This window comes from Boleophthalmus pectinirostris, unplaced genomic scaffold (genome assembly GCF_026225935.1).
Source record: "Boleophthalmus pectinirostris isolate CB_2022bp ecotype Guang Dong unplaced genomic scaffold, ASM2622593v1 HiC_scaffold_2, whole genome shotgun sequence".
Lineage (NCBI taxonomy): Eukaryota > Metazoa > Chordata > Actinopteri > Gobiiformes > Gobiidae > Boleophthalmus > Boleophthalmus pectinirostris.
The window spans coordinates 21,728,549-21,748,903 of NW_026571152.1; the positions used below are offsets into that span (position 1 = coordinate 21,728,549).

The 20,355-nt window shown below is 40.7% G+C and overlaps 1 protein-coding gene across 1 annotated transcript in view; it reads left to right on the forward strand.

The window, feature by feature from the left end:
* Nucleotides 1–20,355, forward strand: part of reln (reelin) — a 92,736-nt gene that overhangs the window by 65,012 nt on the left and 7,369 nt on the right. The window contains 45 exon segments of the mRNA XM_055155677.1: nucleotides 53–293; nucleotides 904–1,049; nucleotides 1,926–2,077; nucleotides 2,190–2,305; nucleotides 2,415–2,623; nucleotides 2,742–2,870; nucleotides 2,953–3,062; nucleotides 3,131–3,197; nucleotides 3,432–3,665; nucleotides 5,331–5,492; nucleotides 6,148–6,384; nucleotides 6,990–7,182; nucleotides 7,657–7,769; nucleotides 8,446–8,583; nucleotides 8,699–8,885; nucleotides 9,003–9,212; nucleotides 9,502–9,672; nucleotides 9,765–9,971; nucleotides 10,566–10,801; nucleotides 11,048–11,205; nucleotides 11,279–11,486; nucleotides 11,569–11,645; nucleotides 11,797–11,955; nucleotides 12,030–12,224; nucleotides 13,067–13,340; nucleotides 13,415–13,555; nucleotides 13,638–13,815; nucleotides 14,097–14,181; nucleotides 14,252–14,434; nucleotides 14,980–15,148; nucleotides 15,232–15,337; nucleotides 15,433–15,659; nucleotides 15,737–15,960; nucleotides 16,044–16,194; nucleotides 16,272–16,530; nucleotides 16,600–16,849; nucleotides 16,934–17,102; nucleotides 17,199–17,339; nucleotides 17,421–17,598; nucleotides 17,837–18,030; nucleotides 18,369–18,619; nucleotides 18,912–19,066; nucleotides 19,155–19,369; nucleotides 19,588–19,765; nucleotides 20,103–20,278. Coding sequence (XP_055011652.1) covers nucleotides 53–293; nucleotides 904–1,049; nucleotides 1,926–2,077; nucleotides 2,190–2,305; nucleotides 2,415–2,623; nucleotides 2,742–2,870; nucleotides 2,953–3,062; nucleotides 3,131–3,197; nucleotides 3,432–3,665; nucleotides 5,331–5,492; nucleotides 6,148–6,384; nucleotides 6,990–7,182; nucleotides 7,657–7,769; nucleotides 8,446–8,583; nucleotides 8,699–8,885; nucleotides 9,003–9,212; nucleotides 9,502–9,672; nucleotides 9,765–9,971; nucleotides 10,566–10,801; nucleotides 11,048–11,205; nucleotides 11,279–11,486; nucleotides 11,569–11,645; nucleotides 11,797–11,955; nucleotides 12,030–12,224; nucleotides 13,067–13,340; nucleotides 13,415–13,555; nucleotides 13,638–13,815; nucleotides 14,097–14,181; nucleotides 14,252–14,434; nucleotides 14,980–15,148; nucleotides 15,232–15,337; nucleotides 15,433–15,659; nucleotides 15,737–15,960; nucleotides 16,044–16,194; nucleotides 16,272–16,530; nucleotides 16,600–16,849; nucleotides 16,934–17,102; nucleotides 17,199–17,339; nucleotides 17,421–17,598; nucleotides 17,837–18,030; nucleotides 18,369–18,619; nucleotides 18,912–19,066; nucleotides 19,155–19,369; nucleotides 19,588–19,765; nucleotides 20,103–20,278 — 7,959 coding nt within the window.

Here is a 20,355-nt window from a genome sequence, read left to right on the forward strand (position 1 = left end):
AACAACAAACAAACAAATGTAAAAGCCCATGTAAATTTGTATGTGTTTGCAGAGCGCCAACCAACAGCAGCACTGTGGTCCACCTGCTCCCCCTCCCTCCTCAGTCCCGGGCCGATGGGGTGCGTCTCCGCTGGTCACAGGACGCATCACAGGGTCCAGAAGGTTATGAGTCCTGTTGGGGTTTGGACAATGTGCTGCTAGTTAATTCTGCCCACAAAACCCCTCTCATGGAGGACAACCTGGACCCCCCAGACACTGCCAACTGGCTCTTCTTTCCGGGATCAACTATAAAGGTGCAGATCCACACACTATCAGATGTAGGGTGACCACCTGTCCCTTTTTGGTTGTATTGCAGAGCATCTCATCCCACTCATTTAGAGAATGTTCCACTTTTTATTAATGCTGCATTAATTATAAAAGAAATTACTTGCATTATTTGTGTGACCTGCAGCCAAAAATACCCATAAAGCTTCATTTGAGCACTTTAGTGCAAATACATTACTGCTGAAAATGGATTTGTGGGGAAAAAAAAAATTGTGAAAAAATAATAATATAATATATAATATAAATAATAAAAATAATTTGGAGGAATTTTGGAGAAAATCATCTCTACAGAAATACCAGCAAAACTTTGATCAGTTGCTCTGGATTCTAAACATCAAAAAAACCCATATCGGTCGATCTCTAGTTATGGCATTCACCTATTGGCACCTATTGCAATCTGTCTGTGATAAAACTGAAAATTATATAAAGTTATTGCAGTTAATATAAGGTGAATTTTTTCTAGTCTGGCCCTTCTAACACATTCAGCAACATTTTCTGCAATTTGAGGTGGTCACCCTAATCAAATGTGAAGTTTGCTTATTGTAACTTAATTTTTATTTACAATTCTTTTATGACCAGCATGCATGCCAATCAGAGGGCAATGCTCTGTACTTCCATGGTGCTGAGGGAGTAGGCCATAGCTTTGCCTCCACCAGAGACATCGACTTGCACCGAGAGGAGGGGAGAAGCTACTGGGAGGAAGATTTTGAGAGTCCACCTTTGAAGTAAAGGCTTTTTATGCTATTTTCTGATATGTTATAATTTTGTTTCCTCATCACAAACATACCTGGAGTTGTGTTTTGTTGCATTCACACATGTTTAACCTTGCATATTTAGATGTTCTTTCTCTCAAAAAGAAAATACTTTGTTCCACCATGTGATGTCATGTGGTAATACAGGAAGAACTCCAGTGTCTTTTTATGCCCCATACACCTTCTCTAGAATCATTTGAATGATTTCAGCCCTGGAATTGCCCATCTCTACTGAACTAAAGGTAAAATGTATTTGTTAAATTGAAAACTCATCACTTCATGGCATCACAAGGAGGAACAGAGCATTTTGAACTTTGGAGATGTAGATAGACTCATAATAAAGGGTTACTCAAACATGTGTGAAAGAAACAAAACACAACTCCAGTTATGTTTTTGACTTTTAGTTCTCTCTCAATGAACATACATGTCCCAAAACTTTATAATACTGATTGAAAAGAGTTCTTCTAATGAAAATGGAACACAGGTGTTATTTATTCTAGTCAACAGTGGCTTTGTCTAAGTCACAAAAACAGAAAATAATAATAATAATGGGGAGAGGAAATAGTAGCAAAAGATGGAGGGGAGGATGAACGCAGGAGAGGGCTGACACACTGAGTTAACTTCTGTCAGAGCTAATCAGTAGTCGCTCTCCACTGTGCAGAAATATGTCTGTGTGTGTCCCCTGTGCATAGGCCTCTACCAGGTAATTTATGAGGAATTAGTGCTTTTCTGGCTTTTTATTGTAATAATAAATATGCTAGACTTGTAATTGCACAGACTTGAACCTAAGGTTTAGAATTACGTGTAATTTTTTTTAACCTAGCTTTATGTTGACATACTTTTTTGTAGCTGGGACATTGAAGGAGCAGTTTATGGAACAGAGTGTGGAGAGATTGAATCAGGCTTGGCTCTGGTGTTTGAGTCTGAGGGTCGAAGGAGAGTTTGCACGCCCTACATTGACACCACGTCTTATGGAAACCTACGCTTCCACTTTACTATGGGTATGTGCTCACTGTAATATGTTACTGCCAAATACAGGGAACATGCAAGATGTGTGCTATTGTATTAGCATTTTTGTTTTGATGTATTATAGTATTCCATACATATTTTTAGGTGGAGGTGACTGCTACCCAGGAGAGTCCCATGAGCATGATGTGGTTTTGTTTGGACGTTCTGAAGGTAGACGAGAGCGGGTGGTGCTTGATACCCTCCCATACTCCTCATACAGGGTAAACAAATACAGTTGAATAGTTAGTGCATAGATATTGCCTTGTTGAAGAGTGTTTTTCAGCCCTTGCTTACTGTTGTAATGAATCTTTACCATCTCTAATGTTCTAGACTCCTGCTGTGGTTTCAGTTGGCCTGCCCACAGAGCTGCAGACCCCTGTCACACAGCTGTGTCTGGAGCAGAGGTCTCATGGGGGGGCCAAACGTCACGTTTGGGCGGTAGACTTCATGCAGCTGCTGCCTGTTCTGCCTGGCACACATACACACGTCGCTCAGTTCTCCATCAACCTGGGCTGTGGTTCCTTCCAGCCTGCAAACAGGTGTCCTTTTCTCTACTAATCCTGCCATTCTTCTGTCAAATTAGACACTCATGCATTATCCATTATAATATGGCACTGCACTGTGTGTATCTAACTGTCATTGTTTGTGTTATCGTAGTGTCTCTCTGGAGTTTTCCACAAACCAGGGCCGCTCTTGGTCCTTGCTTCACACAGAGTGTCTCCCAGAGCTGTGTGCTGGACCACACCTCCCACACAGCACCATCTACTCCTCTGACAACTACAGCGGGTATGCAGTCTCCTAGGCTCCATCTAAACAAGTGTGACAATGGATTTACTGTGGCCACCACTGTGCTGTTATTTCTCCTTAGATGGACCAGAATATCCATCCCTCTGCCCAATGCTGCCCTTACAGAGACCACTCGATTCCGCTGGAAGCAGTCTGGTACTGGAACAGGCAACATGTGGGCCATAGACAATGGTAAGATCTGTGGTACAAAGGTTACATTGTTTGAAAAGAATTGTGTAATAATGTAATGTGTGTTTTAGTTTATATCGGCCCGGCCTGTCTCCGCTTCTGCTCTGGGAGAGGACATTGTTCACGCACAGGCTGCAAGTAAGCACTTCCCCTTTATTAAACTAAATCAATCTAATGTCTCCTCTTCAAAATGAGTCTGCTCATTATCCACTAATGCCCTGCGGCACCAATTACCATAGGAAATGAATCACATTGTATTATGCTTATGATTTATTAATGAATTTCATAATCTCTCCTCCTTCATTTCTGTTGTAATTCTCAGTATTGCACAATATTCTCTCCTCTATCATCATGTCCTGTGCTCTTGCCCAGGTGTGACCCGGGCTTCAGTGGGCCAGCCTGTGAGTTGGCGTCTCAGACCTTCCCTGCGTTCCTGTCCGAGGGGTTCTCCAGCCCGCGCCTCTCATCCTACCACAGCTTCTCTTCTCTGCGGGGGGCTGAGGTCAGCTTTGGGTGTGGGGTGCTCGCCAGCGGCAAAGCTCTGGTCTTCAATCGGGACAGCAGAAGGCACTTAATCACTGCACCACTAGACAGCTCCCAAGCAAGGTGAACAGATACATGATAAACCCTGACACTATGTATGTGTCTGTGGTCAGTGAGTCAGACTTTTCTAAAAATGAAATTTAAACCATTACATTATATTTTTTGATGTATTATACAGTTTTTTTTTTTTGTTTTTTTTTTAAATTGGACCAAAGACCACATAGTTTAAACAAATTGTATAATATATCAAGCAGATTTGAACTCTTAATTTAGGCGCTAGCTTAGACTAATTACTTTACTTGTGATTGATGTTACAAATGTTTTACAGCTATCCTTATTACTTCCCCTCATTTCCATTGTTCCTACATTTGAAAATGGATTGTCATCATAAAGCAGTCTGCAGATGAGAGCAGAGCGAAATTAAAATGTGCTAGAGAAAGATAAAGAAGGGACAATTAAGTTGGATATGGCATCTGGGTTAGATGGATTATTTGTGTTGGTTCTCAGTCTGCCACCTGACGGCCATATTTAATGCTGGTTTTGTAGTTAATTGAGTGAACAGCTGTCTAAAAAGGAAAACTGCTCTGTTAATGAAAACACAATCTCGCCATAGACACGTGAGCTAGAGGTGGGTGATGAGGTAGTGTTGTAAAAGGTTGCATTCATGCTTTAGAATTTCATAATGTCATATTTTAATGGAGGGCAGGGGCCTATATAGCTCAATGGGAGATGTGCTGTTTTTGAAAGAAATATCCAGTTGTTAGTATTTGGGATTGGCTCACAGACTGTATATAGTATATATTAATGAACATAGCTAACCTAGCAGAAAATAATTTCACTTTTGTTTATACTGGTACAGACAACATTGAAATGCATTGTGCCTGTTTTTTTTTGGTTTGTTTTATGTAGATGGGCATAGTAATTACAGGAGATATTAACCTAAAACTAGATGAACAATTAGGGTTATACGGATACATCAGTAATAGCCTTAGACACAGTATATTCAGCAGATATAGATGAAATTCATACATTAATTGATATTTACAGCTAATCTCTGCCTCCTTTTTTATTTTTTCATCATTTGTTTAATCATCCCCATCATCGTTCTGTCATCTACCTCCCACCTTCGCTTTGTTTGGCTGCGTGTTTATCTACCCTTCCCACAGCCACCTCTGCTTTATAAATACATCTCTGTTCAATCTATATTTATCTTGCTATTTTTTATCATCATTTGTTTTATAAAGTTATTTGGTACCACAAAAACCTAAATATTTCCACTTTGTTGACAGTCTTAGTGGTCTGCAACCTCCTTGTCTCAGTGGAAATGTAAATGCTTTGCCTGAAATGTTCCACAATATGGCATTAAACGTATTTACCTCTGTGGAGACAACAGTGACACCAGCATGCCAAGTTACAGGCCAGATCAGTGGTGTGGCAAGCCTGCGTCTTTTTGTGCAAAAAAACTATAAATGCAAGATGGATCTAATTTAATGCCATACAATGTGTCAGAGAAAACAATTTCTGTGCTGTACTGAGGTGACAGTGAGAGCCCTCAGTACAGCACAGAAATGGAAACCCTGTGGAACATTCCAAGCAAAGCAATTACATCTCCATGGAGTTCACTGTCCACTAGAATAACCAAAAAGTTATCCAATCTAAACAACATGTTCCTAGGTCAAGGGTCATAATTGTTTGTCTAATTAGTTAATGTTTTGAATTTTTTGGCAGATACCTACAGTTTACTCTTCGCCTGGGTAGTCGGAGCACTTTAAGTTCTTGTCCTGCTCCAGACCAGCCCGGAGAGGGGGTCCTGCTGCATTACTCTTCGGACAATGGCATCACTTGGACATTACTACAACATTATGCCTACCAAGGGTTTCATGAGCCGAGGTATGTCTTGCCTTTTATATGTATTATATGTAGACAAGTATACAGATTTGATTGAATAGTCTAATGTCACTCCTTGTGTGTCATATATACTAAAAGTTAAGAGTGTTGACAAATCAGTACATTAATATGATAAGAGATCAGTTTAGTTTTAATTTTAAACATTTAAAAAAAAAATAATGGTGTATCGTTATTATTTGCAAACTTTATTATATGTCGACACGTAAACAGTTTGCCTACTTATTGTACTCCTTTGTTTTTTTGCTGCTTAAAGGATTGGGGTATTCTAATTAGTTACTTTTTTGTACTCAAGGCGCCAATGATCTGATGCATCACATTTCTCACAGTGTAAAGATCATACATACAAACAGCAGACTGTGCTTACGTGGGTTTAAAATATGAATCACATTCAGTTCTGCCATGTTTAGTGACTAATTTCTGCTGTATTGGGGATTATGGTGCTTTTGTCTCATTATTAAACAACATATTCTAACAAATTTCTTCTTATTAGTGGAAAAATATGATCATAATAAATACAATTTTCTTGTTAGAATGATTGAGTAGGCATTATCTTTAGTTACATTCACAGATATTTAAAGGCCATGTGTGACCAAACATAGACCAGATCTGTTCAGTTGAAATTGTTTTTCTGCTGCAGGATTGTATCTGTGGAGCTGCCTCCCGGAGCTCGTAAATTTGGCGTGCAGTTCCGCTGGTGGCAGCCATATCACTCGGGCCGTGGTCATGATGTGTGGGCTGTGGATGAGATCAGCATGACCTCTGTGCTCTTTAACACCATCAGTCTGGACTTCAGCAATGTCCTGGATGTCACTCAGAGCCTGGGCTTCTACCTCGGCCATGTACAGCCCTATTGTCAGCACGACTGGACTCTCAGGTCAGATAGAAAGTGTCGCGATTGGTTTTCAAGGTCCTATATTACGAAAAATTGACTCTTGTTATATTGTTACCTCCTCAAAAACATACCTGAAGTTGTGTGTGAAATGTAGATTATACAACTGATTCGAGTGAAAGTGTATATAGTTAAAAAATACAGGGGAACACTATTTATTACTACATGACATCACAAGGTGTTTTCCATTTGAAAGAAGAACTCAGCCTAACTATTTGAGTGTTAAACTTGTGTGAATGAAACAAAACAAAATTTCAGGTATATTTTTGATGAGGAAACATTATTATATAAGTCCAAAAATAGCGCAATATGAGCTCTTTAAATGCCAACACTTTACAATCTTTTCAATCAAATGTTCATATATTTGACATACAGGTAATTTCAACTGGACTCCATCTCATTTAATCTATATAGCAGTAGCTACAAAATGTTGTGATAGCATCTGCAACCCAGTGATACGCAACCCTCTAGCCAACTAGGTTCCATAATTATAGAGATTATATATGTGTTACGTACTAATAAACTCTTTCTGATCATAAGTATCTGTCACTTATGCAGTCATACTGAATTGTCTCTATACCACTGTGCAGTTTCTCTGGTGAGCCCAGTCCAGGCTCCAGTATCCGCTATGTGGAGACGCAGTCCATGCAGGTGGGGGCGTCCTACAGCTTACAGTTCTCTCTGGTGATGGGCTGTGGTCGGGAGCCCTCACCACACATCGACACACAAGTCCGACTGGAGTTTTCCACCAACCACGGACTCACCTGGCATTTGGTTAAAGAGGTGAGGAGGTTTTATGCAATTTTTAATTATTCTTCCAAATGAATAAATACTATATGTCTGTGGGCCCATTAAACCATTATTATCTGAGAAAAGATTCAAAATTGCAGTTCGTTTTCATCTTATTATCTGCAAATGATAATACTTGAATCACTAAGCAGTTTGAGATTTTCTCTGATCACCAGTGCGTCATAAATATTCATAAGATATCTAATTCTCTGACAAGACTTTTCTTGCCTTTGAAACTCAATAGGGTGTAATGACTTTTTGTGAAATCTGATCTAATTCGCTTTGTGCAGTCATCTAAAAGTGTAAAATCTCACCACTACATCCCTTGTTTTATTAATTCTTTTCTGTCAAGGTCAAACATGGACTGATTTCCTTTTAAACCCCCATATATTTACACAGTTTGAACTTATACCAGTGCATCTGCTAAAATACAAATGTTTTATGTGTTTTGTGAATTTGCATTTACAGGCTTGTTTACCGGGTATGCCCAGCTGCTCTGAGTTCACAGCTCCAAGTGTGTACCATCCATCAGAGTTCAAAGACTGGAGACGCATCACTCTGTCTCTGCCTCAGAAAACATGGTCAGTAATATATGCAAATAATGCCAAAGACTGCAATGTAATATTCTTCTGCTTATTATATGTAACACAACAGTACTGGTATTTACTGCTAACACATAAACCTTTCACCTTGTGCACTGGGGTGTCCACCTCATTTCGTGGCTATAGTCCGGTACTAAATAAAGCTGGTTTAATCTGCTGCAGAATGTGATAAGGGGTCAGGGGGGCAGGCAGTAAATGATAATAACAAGTCTGGACTAGCTCAGTGTGATCAGGAGGTCAACATGGTTTATAGAGGTCACTAAAGCCACAAACTAGGAAGCATATGTACCTTATGTGCTGCGTATGTCACAACAATATATCAAGATCTGCGATTGTGCAGCAATTTTCTTTCCCACAATGAACGCATGTGCACATGCCTTTACACCAGGAAATATAATATGGTATTGACCACTGTGGCATTTATGGCATGGTTGCCAAAACCGTGCTGTGTCATATCAAACAGGGATATTACTTTTGTTTGTACTTCCAATTTACAAAAGTCGAACTTCCAAGAAACATGCAGCACTTTTATGTCTTCAAATCAATAAGTATATATTTATTTTGCATTTTATGGTCAGTACGTCTGTTAATACACATGAAATAAATGGGGTCAATGTACAGTCTGAACATCCTGGCATTATCTCCCCTCCTTTAGGTCTAGTGCAACTCGTTTCCGCTGGATCCAAAACTACTATGGAGAACAGGATGAGTGGGCTCTGGATGACATCTACATCGGCCAACAATGTCCAAATATGTGCCATGGGCACGGCTGGTGTGACCACGGGCACTGCAGGTTCACTATACTGCTTTATATAGATCTACTACTGTATATCTTAGTACCAGTAGATCATATCATAGCACATAATAGTTACTATGACATGGCTTCTTCTCATTATTTTCTTATGTAGATGTGATGATGGTTTCACTGGGGCAGACTGCCAGCCCTCTTCACCTCTGTCTTCAAGTGTACTGTCTGACTTCGAATCCCAGGATGCACTGCTGGCCATGTGGCAGGAGGTGATTGGTGGAGAAATCGTCACACCAGACATGGGCTGTGGTGTGGTCTCGTCTGGTTCATCCTTGTACTTTAGCAAGGTAACTCAGCTGACCTTACTTCTGTGTGTTGAATAAATAGTAAATGAATATACATCATAATAGAACATAAGCAACTGTGTGGGACATAATGATTTGTTGTAACCACTGTCTTCATAGGCTGGTCTGAGGCAGTTGGTGAGCTGGGACCTGGACACTGAGTGGGCAGAGTTTGTTCAGTTTTACTTGAGGGTGGGAGGTGACTGGGCGGAGTGTAACCAGGCCGACAGCAGAGAGGAGGGAGTGCTCCTGCAGTACAGTAATGATGGAGGCATCACCTGGGGATTGATCGCCGAGATGTACTTTACTGACTTCACCAAACCACGGTAAGTGATAAAAACAGTGTGTTTCATTTTTTCAAGTGAAGAGAAAATCTGTAATACTTGGATATAATAAAATATTTCCAGTAAATGTGTCCAGTCATTGATACTTATGCAAATATTTGCTAGTTTTCTCATTAACAAATATTTGTAAGTTATTTATGCACAAGCAAAATGTGACAGTTATTATATAAACAGTTATTATTAATATTAAGGACTGAGTAGGACATTGAACATGATAACATACATTGCGTTTGTGGATATAAAATGGTAATGATGTGGTATTATGTTGTTTATAGTTTGTCCACTATGAGCTCCCATTGGCCTCTAAAACTCCATCAACTCGCTTCCGCTGGTGGCAGCCTCTTCACTCTGGAGAGGGCTACGATCAGTGGGCCATTGACGACGTTATTATTTTGTCTGAGAGGGAGAAGCACATTATACCAATGGCAAACCCCACACTACCACAGGTCTAAAATGTGTTTATTGTACATTTTAGTTTTTGGGTCTTTATTGTCGTGTTATGCTTAAATGAAAACAATCTGTCTTTTGTCCATCGTAGAACTTTTATGAAAAACCAGCCTTTGATTACCCGCTGAATCAGATGAGCGTGTGGCTAATGCTGGGTAACGAGGGTATGGAAAGGGAAAGCAACAACAGTTTTTGTGCCCCCACTCCCTCTGCCATGGTGTTCGGACGCTCAGATGGGGACAGAGTCGCAGTGACCAGAGATCTTGCCCTGCGGCCTGGTTACACACTACAGTTTAAGGTAATCTTTGAAGCTCTTTTTTTTTTTTTTTTTTTTTTTAAACCTAAATGCATTCACCATCAATGCGAAAATATGTTAATTTTCATGACGACAAATAGACAGCAGCGTCCTGCATTTGTTTGTTCTTTTTTTCAGACCAATCACCCAATTCTAGGTACAGTCAGTTTCATCAGACCACATATTATGTTTTAACACTATGTTTTCCTTGTGCAACTTTTTATAGGTATATTGACCACTGCACACGAGGAACAACTTTGCTCTCATCATAATCCAGATCTGTTTTTAGCTGCTTTTTCTTTGTACTAGTTTTTTGTCATTATTATAATAAATTTTGACTTGTAGAGGGTTGAAAAAATAATGTTTAACTCATTATGGGTACAAAGTAGCTGCATTGTGCCATTTAATGTACATTTTGACTTTTTGGATGGATAGTACTGCTTTGTGGTTATTGTATCAGTGGCATGAAATAGTTTCAGTATAAACATTTATCATCTATATTTTCCTTAGCAATATATTGCTGTATATATTGTGTTATTGTTGAATTGTTATGTTCTGTGTGATACATTTCTGAACTCTTCCTCCCTTTACCTTCAGCTGAACATAGGCTGTGAGTCGGAGTTCAGTGCCTCTGCCCCAGTGCTGCTACAGTATTCCCATGACTCTGGTCGGACATGGGCCCTGGTGAGGGAGGGCTGTTACCCTGGGACACCGGGAGTGGGGGTCTGTGAAGGCAGCGCTCGAGAACTCAGAGAGCCCTCAATATACAACACAGGAGACTACGAGCAGTGGACTAGAGTCACCGTAGTCATCCCGCGCAATGTTGCTGCCAGGTAATGTATTTAGAATTTATTTAGGATTTTAGAATTTTTTTGTTTAGTTAAATTTTTTTCTTGGATATATTTATCCTTAGTCTTGTGTTTCATCTTAGTTTTGGTCTTAAAATACATATGACAGTAAAGACTTTCCATTTTAATAAAACATAGTCAATGTAATTACATTTAAGTAGTATTTTAAAGCAGTGGCTTATTTATTGCTTTACTCTACATAATATTTTCTTTTCACATTCATTTGTACAGTAAAACCAGGTTCCGTTGGTTCCAGGAGAGCAGCTTGTACCGGGATGCCCCTCCATTTGCATTAGATGGGGTCTACATCTCCGAGCCCTGTCCAAACCACTGTGGAGGCCATGGGGATTGCATTTCCGGAGTCTGCTTCTGCGATATGGGCTACACGGGTACAGCAAACACAAACATAAATATACTAAAATGTTTGACTATTTTTAACCTAGATTATTATTTTTTATTCAGTGGAGCAGGACAGCTGTGTACCTTCTGTAGCCAGTCCCACAGAGCTGACTGAGGGCTTTGAGGGAAAGTTAAGTCCACTTTGGCAGAGTCTAATTGGGGGACAGATCGGAGGAGGCTGTGGGATCATTGGTGAGGGCAAAGCTCTTTATTTCAACAGCCCCGGGAGGAGAGAGGCTCGAACTGTTCCCCTGGACACAACCAACACAAGGTTCAGTTCATTTATCTATTAGACTTAAATTACAGTAAACTTTTACACTATTTGATTTTCGTCTTTTCTTTATCTTATACAGACTTGTGCAATTTTATATCCGTATTGGGAGTAAAAGTTTGGGACCCACTTGCACCAGACCACGGTCCCGAAATGAAGGTAATGTCCAAGCTAATATAATGAGAGAATTTAATGCTATGTATTGTGTTGAACATATCTGAATGTTTTGTCCCTTATTATTGATTTATGATCAGCTGTAATTTCATGATTCTCAAGAATGTATAGATGTTACTGTTTACACTTGTTCTAGGTGTTATTGTCCAGTTCTCCACCAATAATGGCGTGCAGTGGCAGTTCTTGAGGGAGCTTGATTTCAGCTCATTCCTGGAGCCTCAGGTTGTAACCATTGAGTTACCATCTGCAGCTAAAGCACCGTATACAGTGTTCAGATGGTGGCAGCCACAGCAAGGTTTGTGCATGCTGGAGGTGAGTAAACATTAACATGATATACAAGGCCTTGATGATTCTTTCCTTCTGTCATAGGAAAGCACTCAGCTCAGTGGGCTCTTGATGATATTCTAATTGGAATGAATGACACGTCTAGAACAGGTTTCCAGGACAAATTTGATGGCAGCAGCCCCCTGAGGCACAACTGGTACCGGATTCAGGGTGGAGAGGTGACTGTGGACTGCTTATCATTGGACACAGTGTTAACCTTCAACTCCGAGGCCATTGATAGTGAGTTATTTAAATATCTTACATATCTTGATGTATGGTGCTGTTTTGTATGGTCAAGTATGTCACTGTCAGAAATTTGGAAATCTGGAAAACACTGGGCAGATGGGTAATCATAATGCACTAAGAGCTTTTGAAAACACAAAGGCCCATACACCAGGCGATGTAACTGAATCACCTATTCACTGAGATACTTCTGCTTGTGCATTATTGATGAGCGCAAACCTGACTAAACATCCTGCTTGTAATTTATGCTCACATCAAGCTGTTAGCAAATGTAGTTTGGCCAATATTACATTACAACTGGACACATTTGTTAAATAGCCCAGCCGCAACATCTATTACCAAGCAGCTCAGGTTTGTGTGGGCTGTGGGAACAAATTAACAAGGTGTTCAGATAGCGCAGCAGTTTTCATTCATGTTTCCATTCACTAAAGCTCATATTTGAGGTGGATGGAGTGGTCAGTAAGTACTGTTTTTTATTACAAAAATAATTGTATCAACTACTCACATAATACTGAGAGAAAAAAATCTACTTAATTGACTGTGTCTTTTTAAATGCACATTTTACTGAGAATGTTTGACTGGCAAATAGTAAAGCATATGCATAACTATATTGGTGTGGTTAGTAAAGGCCAAATTATTTTGTATAATTCTCAAAATATTATCCTATTGTATGGAAAAACTACTCCTAGAAGTTCTTCAACACGCTTAAGTAAGTGAAACATGCTATCTGGATTTTTATTGTTCACCTCTCTATTTCATTTGCATAATAGTACTCAGTAAAGGACAATAATGTTTTGATACAATCAGGTGTGTTTGATTTTTGTCTTTGGCCTGTGCAGAGAAGCCCAGATATGCGGAGACATGGGATTTTGAAGTATCAGGCTCCTCCTTCTTGCAGTTTGAGCTGAGTATGGGCTGCAGTAAGTCCACGTCCTTCTCTCACGGGGTCCGTCTGGAGTACTCCACAGACTGCGGTCGTCACTGGACCCTCCTCACTCCAGAGTGTGTGCCCCCTGCCATCGGCTGTGCTGCCTACACCCAGAGCTCAGTGTACACGTCCACCCAACACAAGCACTGGAGACGGATTACTGTTTACTTACCCAGTGCGGCCAAGTAAGACTGTTTGTTTATAACAGTGAATGAATGATACAATACATATTTGATAATCATTCTGAAATATATTTCAGTTCTCCAAGAACCCGGTTCCGGTGGATTCAGACACATTTCACCCCAGGAGCAGAGGGCTGGGCACTGGACAATGTTCTGCTTGCTCCTGGATGTCCGTGGATGTGTTCTGGGCATGGTCTGTGTGACAATGGACGCTGTGTGTAAGTTCTTCTTCTGTCCACATATTTATTTTTTTCTGTGTTGTTTTTCTCACTATCACTAAATATTGTCTAAACTCAACAGGTGTGATAAGGGTTACGGAGGGGCGCACTGTGTACCCCTGACTCCCCTGCCTTCTGTCCTGAGAGAGGACTTCAATGAAAATCTGCAGCAGGAGACCTGGCCTGAGGTGTATGGAGCAGAGAGGGGGACACTGAGCGGGGAACCTCTAAAATCTGGAACAGCACTAATATTCAAAGGAGTAAGTATAGTATATACAGTATATTAATCAATCAATATTATGTTAATCAGTTATTAACAAATTATTAATAAATACATACCTATTTAAATGATTGAATACTTGTGTATAAATATGTTAATATGATTGTTAACTGGGGGTAATATAATCATAAGACTTGGATGCAGTGTAGTGAAAGCAGTGAACCAGATGTTTGTATATTTATACTGTAAAATTAAATCAAGTTGGGGTTTCAGTGACAACAACTGAAAGTTGAAAACTATGAGTGTTTGCTTTCTTTGCAGGACGGCCTCAGAATGATTGTATCCCGGGATTTGGACTGTACAAACACTCTCTACATTCAGTTCTCCTTCAAATTCATTACCAAAGGTATTACATAACGCCTGTGTCTCTGGGCATCTATGTCTCTGTTACATATCTTTGTTTTGGGCCTTTGTAGGTGTCCCAGAGCGCTCCCACTCAGTTCTGCTGCAGTACTCGGTGAATGGAGGGATAAGTTGGTTACTGTTAGATGAGTTTTACTTCCCAGCATCCACAGACACTCTGTTCCTCCACCTGCCGCTGCCACCCAGTGCTCAAACCAACGCCACTCGGTTTCGACTCTGGCAGCCTTACAATGGTGGTACGTCATTATTACACTTTTTTCCATATTTGAATCCCTTTGGATTCAGAAATATAGGAATGATAAGCCACATTATGTAAATATTAGCCTAAAATACACACTAAAATGTTGTTTTTTTTTATTACACTGAAAAACATTTTCATCTCCACCTGACTCATATTTAGCCTGGAGGAGGGCCTCCTCCTGCCTTTTTTGTTTCTTTAGCTATAATATTCCATAGTATGGCATAAAACGTATCTATCTCCAGAAATGTACATACTGTATCTTTAATTTATTAATTTGATAACAAGATTAGATTTAGACCAGTCATCAACATTATTCTTATGATTTTATTATTATTATATTGTAAATCTGAGTGAGGAACTAATGTAATCGATAAGTACATTGTTTACTCTGAATTGCCCTTAGCAAATGGATGACAATGTTGTCTTTCTATCTGTGTCACCCCTGCAAGTTGCTGGATGCCACAAGATATAAACAACATAAATTACAAAAAGTCTTACATTTTAGTTATTTGTGTTTCATTGTTCTTTCTGGTTCTGTAGGTAAAAAAGAAGAGGTATGGGTGATTGATGACCTTATCATAGACGGCAGCTCTGTACACAATCCTCCTGTGGTCATAGACAACTTTAAGGAGGACCCCAATGAATCCAACTGGCTCTTCTATCCTGGTGGAAACACTGGCCTTTACTGCCCTTACCAAAAGTCAGGACTGTAAGAGAGGAATCTGTCCACAATCCTTTAAAATGTTCATGTGAATTTCTCTGAATCATCTTGTGGTCATCTATGTGTTGCAGAGAGGAGGATGAGTCAGCCATGGTGTTTGTCTCCAGTGAACTTGGAGAGCACTCAATTACCACCAGAGACATTGACGTAAATGAGAACACTATCATTCAGTTTGAGGTAAATAAACTGCCACTCCAGACAGTCATCAATTACAATACTTACTCATTTCAGTTAAAATCATAACCAAGTTCTCCACATAATTTGTGCTCCAGATTAATGTGGGCTGCACAGCTGAGAGCTCCTCAGCCCACCCGGTGCGTCTCGAATTTTCACGAGATTTTGGAGCCACTTGGCACCTTCTGTTGCCTCTGTGTGCTGGTGGGCCTCAGCCATCCTCACTGTGCTCTACTGAGCTACACCCTGCCAGCATATACTTCCCTGGAACTACTCAGGGCTGGAGGCGAGAGGTCATTCATTTTGGCAAGCTGCGTCTCTGTGGGTAAGAGCTGGGGTATTTTTAACTGATAAAGGATTTGTTTTTAACAGTACCTTAACTATTTTATCTTTTCCCTGCAGGTCAGTGAGGTTCCGCTGGTATCAGGGTTTCTTCTCCACTGGTTCTGCCCCTCCCACTTGGGCGATTGACAATGTCTACATTGGCCCGCAGTGTCAGGACATGTGTAATGGACATGGAGCTTGTGTTGCAGGCAGCCACTGTCTGTGTGACCCTGGCTACACTGGACATGACTGCTCTGTCCCAGAGACCCCCAACCCAGACTTCCTAAAGGAGGACTTTGAAGGTGTGGACCCCCAGCATGTACAAATGTCATACATGTATTCTCAAGACTCATATGAATGTATGTGTTGGTGTGTGTCTTATCAGGAGGAACCAAGGATGCTGAGCATTTCAGTCTTTTGAGTGGAGGCAAACCCTCTCGGAAATGTGGTATTATGTCAAGTGGAAATCACCTATTCTTTAGTGAAGATGGTCTGCGCATGCTGGTCACAAAAGACTTGGACTTGTCCAATGCCCGGTAAAATGTTTAACTGTTTAAACTTGTTCAAAGGGGCTGCTGATTATTCTTATTCCTAATCAGATGGCCTTTTGTAGGTTTGTGCAGTTTTTCCTGCGTCTTGGATGTGGTAAAGCTGCCCCTGACCCTCGCTCCCGGCCTGTGTTACTGCAGTTCTCTGTGGATGGTGGTCTGACCTGGGGACTGCTCCAGGAGTTTCTTTTCAGTAACAGCAGTAACCAGGCTCGGCTGGTGGCCTTGGAGATCCCACTACGGGCACGTACATCTTCTACTCGCCTGCGCTGGTGGCAGCCCTCTGAAAATGGGCACTTTTACAGCCCATGGGTCATTGACCAGGTAAAAACTGGAGCAAATCTCTTTTCCCTCTATATATAAAGCAGTGGCAATAATACAGCACTTTTTCAGTTGGTTGTAGGTGGAAGTGCTAGTGGCTGGGGCCCACTGGAGGATGATTTCTCCTCAATTGATGGTCGCTCGTGGCTGCTCCATCCAGGAGGCACTCGTATGCCTGTGTGCGGCTCTGAGGGCCCTGCCTTTGCTTTTATTGAGAAATCCAACACTCGCTACGCTGTGACCACAGACATCAGTCTGGGTCAGGATGCCTTCATCCAGTTTGACTTCTCTGCCTCCTGCTCTGTCACTTCATCATGCTACTGTAAGCAATGAAAAACTTTGTTTACTATGTTACAGATGCTGTATTTCTTATTTTTTTATTTGATATGGTCCTTTTCTGTTCTAGCTGTAGAGTTGGAGTTCTCTCTTGATCTGGGTCTGACGTGGCAGCCACTGGTCAGAGACTGTTTGCCCACGAGCCCAGACTGCTCCTCTTACACTCTGCAGCGCCTGCTCATTTCAGACACATACAACAAATGGGGCCGTGTGACAATGCCTATCCCATCTTATGCAAGGTAGCACAATGTAGTATGGAGGAAATTGTATAATTCCATAACTGTAGGACACCATTGCTATTTAATACAAATCTGATGTGTTTATGAAATGCAAAGGTCTCAAGCCACGAGGTTTAGGTGGTTCCAGCAGGCTCCTTTCGATAAGCAGCAGACATGGGCACTGGATAACCTTTACATTGGAGATGGTTGTCCTGACATGTGCTCTGGACATGGACGCTGTCAACAAACCTCCTGTGTGTAAGTAATACATTTAATCAGTCAAAGCTAATGGTACATTGTCTTGTGATTGTCCCTGTTCTTATTGTCCTCTGCCTGCAGATGTGATTCGGAGTGGGGTGGAGAGTATTGTGATGAGCCCCTAGTGGCCCTGCCCTCTCAGCTCAAGGACAGCTTCAGTCGGGCCCCCTCTCTCAGTCACTGGCACCTGGTCACTGGGGGCAAACTCAGCACAGTGTGTGGTGCTGTGGCCTCAGGATCTGCTCTGCACTTTAGTGGGGTAATCCCTATCCCTCTACTGCAATATATAGGGCACTGTTTTAATTTACCAAGGCAAAAGCTCACATGACAATATAGTAAATCAGGATTTAACTAATAAATCACAGAAAAGTCATATTCAAAGATTAACAATTTTTTATGTTAAAAATGTACTAAGAATAAGTAGATTTTAAAATGTAAAGCCATTTCACAGGTCTGACTTTACTGACTCCATATGAACTTCTCTTTGTGTGTTGCAGAGCTGCAGTCGTCAATTGGTCACAGTGGACTTGAACCTGACAAATGCTGAGTTTATTCAGTTTTACTTCATGTACGGCTGCATGATTCCACCCAGCAACCGCAACCAGGGTGTGCTCCTGGAGTACAGCCTCAATGCAGGAATCAACTGGCATCTGTTAACAGAGATATTTTATGACCTATACACCAAACCAGGGTGAGTTTTTTTAAATTAAGAAGTTTGAACATATATTATTTTGGTAGGACAGCATTTTGGACATATTTTTTTAAGTTAATTTAATTTAAGCAGAAATAAAAGTGTTAAACAGAATTACAATGAAGCTTAATCAAATCAGGGCTAAAATGAAAAAAACACAAATGACATCAGCCTTTTTTAATATATATGTGCATTTCAAACTGTTGAAAGTGTAGCTGTTAAAAGAAATGTTTAATAAAATTTTTATGCATTCTTAATATTTAACAATTAGTTTTCTGTTGTGGGAAAAGTATGACTTGAATGCATGTGTCTGACAGCCTTTCACTTTTGGCTTTTAGATTTGTGAATGTTCTGCTGCCCCCTGCTGCCCGTCAGGAGGGAGTGCGGGTACGCTGGTGGCAGCCTCAGCATGATGGAGCGGACCACAGTGACTGGGCACTAGATAACGTGCTGATTGCCGGCTCTGACACACGAGCACAGATCTCAGACACATTCGGTGGGGCGGGGCTTCCCAACCACGAGAGAACCCCTGCTGATGGAGCTTCAGAAAGAGAGGTTCCACTGGGTGAACAAGAGGAAGCACCTATAGGTACAGACAAAGTTGAAAAAATGTACAAATTAGCAGATATTATGAATAAAAAAAATGCTGTTTAAAGGTACTGTAGACTCTGAATCCTAGTATATGTTATATATTTATTTGTGCCTTAAGTAAACCAGTATCTACTTTTCAGTATCTACTTAGGGGGTAAAGGTTACGAGTGAGGTTTTGGGTGTAACAAAACTATATTTTATAATTCACTCCTAGTTAAGACTCAAACACTTTAATGTTAGAAAAAAACAGGTGCCTTATTTTGTTCATAATTACTTCCTTTTGTTGACAGTGAGCGACCACTGGCTGTTCTCAGAAGACTGCTCGGTTCAGCGTTTCTGCAGCTCTCCTGATGGAGTTATGGTGTGTGGCAACGATGACGGCAGAGAGGTCTATGCTGTCACACAGGATATTATGCCTGAGAAGGGCTGGGTCATGCAGTTCAAGGTAAAAAATAATATGCTTGTAGAATTTATTATTTATTAGTTTTGATTATGATATTTTAGTTATTATTCATATATTTTTGTGGTTTCAGATTGCAGTTGGGTGCAGTCTACCAGAGCGCCCTGCTGACAGACAGGTGCACGTGCAGTATTCAGCTGATTTTGGAGTGACGTGGAAGTACATTGTGCCACAGTGCCTCCCTGCAGACCCTCGCTGTGGAGGCCAGGTCTCACAGCCATCAGTGTTTTTCCCCGCAGAGGGCTGGAAAAGAGTGGTCTACCCCCTGCCTGACAGTCTAGCCAACACGTATGTTTTACTGTACTAGTATGTCTTCTATTTTTAAAGGTCATTGGAACAGTCTCTCAAAAAGGGACGACTTTCATATCAGCTTAAAGAACATTAAACAACTGCTAATTGTTACTATTTAAAGCCTAGAATGTTCCACAGTATGACATTAAACAGCATTTTCATGTGATTTTTTTTGTTATTTTGTTTGCACTATTATTTCCTCTCATTGTATTTAGTGCGGTTCGGTTCCGGTTTTACCAGCAGTTCTCGGATATGCAGTGGGGGGTGGAGAACTTCTACATTGGTCCTGCGTGTGAGAGTCACTGTGGGGGGCATGGAGACTGTTTGGACAAACGCTGTCTTTGTGATCCTGGTTTCACCGGGCCAAACTGCTATGCCAGCACTGTACTCAAGGTATGTATTTAACTATATCAACTGTCATTTTCACTATTTTCATTTTTATACAATACAAAAACTAAGAAATGTTCCATTCAAAATTTGAAGCATTTTTCATTTGGTTTAGGTCCATACCAATTTTTAGTTATGGCCTTTATATAGCCTGCTACTAGTACTTTAATGAATATTTGTAATATTTAGCAACAATATTCCCGTTGATAACCTAGGTCTAATGTTTTATGAATACATTACTCAGTACTCGGTAGTTGAAATGACCCACTATTTCAAAATGATAACAAAAAAAAATTAGGACATAAGAATCTGTGTATTATTTTCCTTTGCTTTTTCCTCATAGGCTTCTCTGAAGGAACGTTTTGACTGGGAAGGGACAACCAGCCCCCAGTGGCAGGTGCTGGAAGGAGGTAGACCCTGCACAGACTGTGGAGTGTTGGTTGAAGGAACCGCCTTATATTTTGGTGGAGCTGATGCAAGACAGGCTGTCACAGCGGATCTGGACCTTCGAGGGGCAAAGTAATCTTTTTTATTTTAGTTTATACACTTCAGCCATAAGGGAAACCTAAACCTTTAATTTAGACGTAATAAGCTCT